At 29.3% G+C, this 6,584-nt stretch overlaps 1 protein-coding gene across 1 annotated transcript; it reads left to right on the top strand.

Moving 5' to 3' along the window:
- Positions 1 to 962: 962 nt before the first annotated feature.
- LOC145037705 (serine/threonine receptor-like kinase NFP) lies at positions 963 to 6,315 on the top strand. The gene is made up of 2 exons (XM_078986414.1): positions 963 to 2,111; positions 5,249 to 6,315. Exons 1-2 carry the CDS (start codon positions 1,017 to 1,019, stop codon positions 5,981 to 5,983), a joined length of 1,830 nt encoding a protein of 609 aa, XP_078842540.1. The 5' UTR covers positions 963 to 1,016; the 3' UTR covers positions 5,984 to 6,315.
- The last annotated feature ends 269 nt before the right edge of the window (positions 6,316 to 6,584 follow it).

Below are 6,584 nucleotides of genomic sequence, written 5' to 3'. Positions count from 1 at the left end.
TTTGAGATTATTATTTAGGGCAAATGTGCAAAATGGTTACAGACTAAGCCTAACAGGTTACGACTCATGAGCATAGGTCATCCACCACGAGTCAAAGTAGTTTTTTTTTTTTTTTTTTTTTTTTTTTTTTTTTTTGTTTTGTTTTTTTAAGAGACGATGCAAAATAGTTAAATGGTCTATGATCAATGATATATATTTTATATAATACTTATTAAACATTAATACTTGATACATAAATAAATTTAAAAAAAAAATAATTTTTTTTATTAAAAATATAAACGGATTGGCAACTCAACCCGTTTATTTTTGAGAAACATATATGACCCGTTTAATGAATGGGTTGAGGGGTTGAAAAACTCAACTCAAATCCATTTATTTTGTATTGTGTCGAGAATTACCGACCCTACACCAAACTACTTGAAAACATTTAGCCACTTAACTCAATGAAACTCCAGTTAACTCAATGAAATTAGATCAGCAAGGAATGACCTACTAGCGGTACGGTTACTTTCCATTTTTTAACCCGCCATCGACTCCGAGAATAAAATGTCTTTCTATAATTCAAATTTGGAGTGTCATATATGCATGGATACCTCTTAATAAACATAACACAAACAAAAAAAAAAAAATTTCAATAGAAGTTCGTATGAATGTGTTCAAAGTTAAGAAAAAAAAAAGCTAGATATTCATAACCATATTATACTTTTTATTTATTTATTTATTATTTATTATTTTTTATGATAAAAAAATTATAAAAGTAACAATTCTAGCCATTTTCTCTGATATTATTTTACGTTTATTAACACGTTTAATTGTTTTGTATTTCTATCCGTTTGAGCATCCTTGGTATTTGATTCATCCTAATCAATTTTTGTCGACTTTAGCATCTTGATTGACAAAGAATTTCTTTGTGGCACCCACCAACTTTGATAGTCAACCTAAAACCTGAAAGCCATCCTTCTTTTAAAAGTTAAAACCACACCATCACCAATCCAAAACAAAAAACATCTCAAAAAATGAAAATCACACTCCAAACTTGCTTCCTTTTAATCCTTCACCTCTTCTTCCATATTTCATCTTCCCAATTCCTACCTTCAAACACCACCGGCTATGCTTGCAACCTTAGCCAAACTGCATCCTCTTGCCAAACCTATGCCTTCTTTACAGCCATGGGTCCAAACCTACTCGACTTAGCCTCCATAAGCGATCTCTTTTCTGTAAGCCGACCGATGATTGCAAAACCAAGCAACATAACATCTCTAACTTCACCTCTTGTCCCTGATCAATCCCTCTTTATCCCACTTACTTGTACATGCAACTCAGTCAACACCACTACGAACATCTCATATGCTAAAATCAACTACACCATCAAAGGAGGAGACACTTTTTATCTTGTTTCCACGACACTTTTCAACAACCTTACAACCTACCAGTCGGTGGAACTTGTCAATCCTACCTTAGTCCCTATAAACCTCACCATAGGTCAAGATGTAATCTTTCCGATCTTCTGCAAGTGCCCAACAAAAACCCAACTCCAGAATCAAATCAATTATCTCATTTCGTATGTGTTTCAGCCATCTGACGACATATCCTCCGTCGCTTCAAGATTTGGGTCAACGACAGAATCCATAGTTGAAGTAAATGGCAACAGAACAATTCTCCCTACAGAAACTGTTTTTGTGCCTGTTTCGAAGCTTCCTGAGCTCACACAGCCTGCTCCTACTAATGTATCGAATAGCCAGAGAACGACTGAAAGAACATCGGCTGTCATAGGATTGGGTGTTGGGCTAGGTGTTTGTGGACTGGTGTTGATTTTGATGGGTGCTTTTTTAGCTTATAGAGAGTCTGTATGGAAGAAGAGGGTAGGGAAGAAGAAGGATGATGGAGAAAGCAAGAAAAATGAAGCAGGATTGAGTCTTATGGCTGACGTTTCGGATTGTTTAGATAAGTATAAAGTGTATAGGGTGGAAGAGTTGAGCGAAGCCACCGATGGGTTTGATGATAGATGGGTGATCCAAGGGTCTGTGTTTAAAGGTTATATTCATGGGAAACCCTACGCAATAAAGAAGATGAAATGGAATGCGTATGAAGAACTCAAGATCTTGCAAAAGGTGCAACACTTCATCTATCTTTCACTCACTCTCACTCTCACAATTTTCAAGTATTTTTAGTAAATTTTATAGAAAATTAGACATTTTCTTAATACTTAAACACCTAACGGTTACACCAAAAAGTCAAAAATACAATACAATTAATTAATTCACCATATTTAATCATGTTATAATTAGATGTTTTTTTCGAATTCCATTTAGCTAACATGAATATTATAATCTAACTCTTAATTAAGAGGTTGTGGGTTCAATCACACAGAAAAGATATATATTTATTTGCAGTTAAAAAAAAAAAAAAAGATGTGTTTTCTGATTAAATATTATAATTTGTTGCTTACATAATTTATAAATAGGAAAGCCCAACATAAAAACTTTATGCAAGTAGGTAATAGACAATGGATTGAAGTATTTAATTAATAGCATGTTAGCTAATTTGGATGTCTTTTTCTCCTAGTGTGATTAGGTTTATTTTTCTTTTTAAATAATATTAGAGAAAGCTTTTTGTCTTATATAAAAAATGTCCTGGCTGGAAATGTGATGTCATTCAACACACCTTTTAATACTTTGACATATTCCTTTTAGCATTTTGACATATTCTTTCATTTCCCTTTTAAACAATATTGTGTTATTATATTTACCCTTCATTCATAAAAATCGTGACATTACGAGGATATACTAGCATTATTTCATATAGGGGCTACACAAGGAAATTGGAAAGGGGAAGGGGGTACAAGCATTATCTCATTTTGTTTATTTGTGGTTTTTCTAGAAAAAAATTATTATTATAGTGTTATTTTTATTAAATAATATATAATGATATAGAAGGTTAATTCAAAAAAATATTAGCCCGCTTTTTTAGGCTTAAAACAAATGCAATAATTTTTTTCCGGAAAAGTTTCATTCTAATGCTTACACGGTTCTTTTTTCTCAATATATTATTAAATAACCACATTAGTTTTGGTTTATAAGATTACAATGTCATCTTTTTCGATAAATACTTTAGTTGTCTAATAATTCATAAACCGTTTTCTAACATGAGAAACTAAGTGAATGTTATATATATATATATATATATATATATATATATATATATATATATATATATATATATATATATATATATATATATATATATATATATATATATATATATAAAGCCTTTACTTTTTATAATTTTTCTTTTACGTTAGTTTCATGCTAGTTTGTTTCAAAATATTTTATGTCATTTAAAAGAAAAATAAAAAAAAATTGAAAGAAAGTAGAGGAATATATATATATATATATATATATATATATATATATATATATATATATATATATATATATATATATATATATATATATATATATATATATAAAAGTGAATATACCCTTAAAGGTATATAAGCTTAGGTACCCAAACTCACTGTAATACATCGTTTTGTTTGATATATTCATTATAAAGTTCTTAAACTTTAAGTCTTAACTTGATTTGATTCCAAGATTTTCAAATTTTCACTATTATATTTCTCTTAAAGATTATACGAAACTTCTATATATTCACTTTTTGATATATTCATTATAAAGTATATTCACTTTTCCATATATATATATATATATATATATATATATATATATATATATATATATATATATATATATATATATATATATATATATATATATATATATATATATATGGAAAAGTGACATACAATTATCATATATTAAGACCGATCCCAATCACTATCTAGGAGCATGGATCATGTACACAACAAAGATAATTAGAAAAGAAAACCCAATAACCATATTTACGCAACTGATTGAATGAAACAGGGTTTATAACAAGCATATAATATAATAGACATCAGTAAGTTATATATGATTTTTAAGAACAAGAACAACACCTTTTACATCCGGCATGAACCAAATGGGTGATCCATGAGATAAAGAAACAATGGATGAAAAATAAAGTGACATATGATAAGATGCATCAAAATCTAAGATTCAGAAGGATGAAGGAATACTTGAACTACTAGATAAGGACAAACCTAAATGAGACATAAATGTAGAGATGGTTGCATGTCTATAACTAAGGACTTTTCTGAACTGCTCAAAAACCTGAGGATCCAAGGCAGAGGGTGGTGTGGTTGTATCATGAATATTAGTTTCTAACATAGGTACAACAACAATAGAATTTGGTAGGTCAGGGTTACATTGTTGAAACAATCCAGATGGTCTGTTTTATGCTTCTTTGCACTGTTGACTAATAATTAGCACTAAGATTTATAATGGTTCTTTTGTTTGTAGTAAGAACATTCACCAAAAGCAACTTTGGGGGCTGATGTATCCTCAAGAGCTATTATAGTAGTAACCAAAACAAATAAACACTAGTAGCAATTTTAAATAAATACCAATAATACCATATCAAACAAATATGAAAATAATAAAAACAACAAATAGTACTCAAACGAACGAAGAAATACGATGAACATTGCATGAACATTGATGAACAATAATCAATTTTTTTGATGAATAATGCCGAGTCGATAAACAATACCATTTTTTTTTCATTAAATGAACATTAACAAATCCATTTGTAATCACAAAATCAAAAAATTAAAAATTAAATTGGATTGTATTGTTTTCTGATATCATGTAAACTGATAACAATTAGAGAGAAAAATGCTAGGTTTCATTATTGAAAGAAAATTGTTATTACAAATATAGATAAGTAAGAATATAAATAGGAAAGGATATCTAGGGTTAACTTTGTTAAATGGATAAACAAATGGTCAAGTCCAAAATACTTTATTATGCTAATTTTGAGTACATATTTTTATTTGGTTAAATTTCCGATGATTTATTTAACAATTTTTCAATAATATATTTCTTATCAACAATAATAATTTGAATGGTGCTTTAAAAAATGTACTATTGATTGATTTGATGCCTTTTTGTTGTTTTATAAATATTACATGTCTTTTAAATGTTAATTATATGAGTTTATGGGTTTCTCAACTTTGTGGTTATGATGTTTAAAAAGTTGTCAATTTCTAGTTACATTTGAAATAAAGAAAATTAGAATCTAATGATGAAATAACTCAATTTATTTATTATTCAGTAGCTAAAATTTATGTTACATTGTTTATGTGAAGGTAAACCATGGCAATTTGGTGATGTTGGAGGGATTTTGTATAGACTCTGAAGATGCAAACTGTTATCTAGTTTACGAGTATCTTGAAAACAGATCTCTTTATACAAGGTTACATGAGAGCAATGTAGACATGCTTAACTGGAGAACAAGACTAGGAATCGCAGTTGATGTGGCTAATGGTCTTCAATACATCCACGAACACACTAGACCACGAGTTGTGCACAAGGATGTTAAGAGTAGCAATATTTTGTTAGATGCAAATATGAGAGCCAAGATTGCTAATTTTGGGTTAGCTAAATCAGGATGCAATGCTATAACGATGCATATAGTGGGAACTCAAGGATACATTGCTCCAGAGTACTTATCTGATGGTATCGTATCTACTAAAATGGATGTTTTCTCTTATGGCGTTGTTTTGCTTGAGCTTATTTCTGGAAGAGAGGCCGTCAATGAAGACGGAAAGGCTTTATGGGTAGAAGTGCATGAAAATTTCAATGGAAAAGAGGATAAACACATACATAACTTGAAAGGGTTTATGGATGATGTACTTTTGAAAGAATTCTGTTCAATTGATAGTGTTATGAATGTTATGTCGATCGCTATAGCTTGCTTACATAGGGATCCTACAAAAAGACCAAGTATGGTTGACATTGTCTATGCATTATGCAAGAGTGATGATTTGTTCTTTGATATCTCTCAAGATGGCTTATCACCACGCCAAGTTCTTGCGAGATAGGTTTACGTTCGTAATTATTTTTGGGTATCAGAGCTTTGGTGAATTATTGAAATATACTTAAAGTATATTATACATAGTTAAAACAACCAATTGGCCCCTACACATTATAATGGTTCATGTTTAAGAGATTCTACTCTTCCATGTGACCTGGGTATGTTCTACAGTGTTTCATTACTTCATATTTGGTTTTGGGTAAAGTGATGGTAGAGGATACATACATATGTGCATTAAGTAGGAGAACAATTGTGTTGGATGTGTGGATTTTCTACTGTAATAAAAGTATAAAATGTAACATTCCATTAGAGTAGTAAAAAATACTAGATTTAAAAATATTTAACAATATTCTAATTGAATGTTGCATACATTATAATTTTATTAATAATATGCTATGAAGATAATTTACTAAAATTGCAATTCTTTTATTTTATTGAGATAAAAAGTAACAAAAATGATTGATAATTTCTTCTTCTTCTTATTATTATTATTATTATTATTATTATTATTATTATTATTTGTTATTATTTGTTATCTGTTACGGTATGGCCAAAAATACATCCATTTGTCTCATATTAGTGCACTTTAGTCTCGCTTACACATTAAT

The sequence above is a fragment of the Lactuca saligna genome, chromosome 3 (genome assembly GCF_052625555.1).
Source record: "Lactuca saligna cultivar CGN05327 chromosome 3, ASM5262555v1, whole genome shotgun sequence".
NCBI classification, from domain to species: Eukaryota; Viridiplantae; Streptophyta; class Magnoliopsida; order Asterales; family Asteraceae; genus Lactuca; species Lactuca saligna.
The sequence above is the reverse complement of the archived record's forward strand: the minus strand, read 5'-3'. Positions and strand labels throughout refer to the sequence as shown.

Bases quoted from the DNA above. Each gene is read 5' to 3' on its own strand.
- LOC145037705 (XM_078986414.1), top strand. From the start codon at position 1,017: ATGAAAATCACACTCCAAACTTGCTTCCTTTTAATCCTTCACCTCTTC. The intron at 2,112-5,248 runs GTGCAACACTTC...GTTTATGTGAAG, and splicing joins AACTCAAGATCTTGCAAAAG to GTAAACCATGGCAATTTGGT.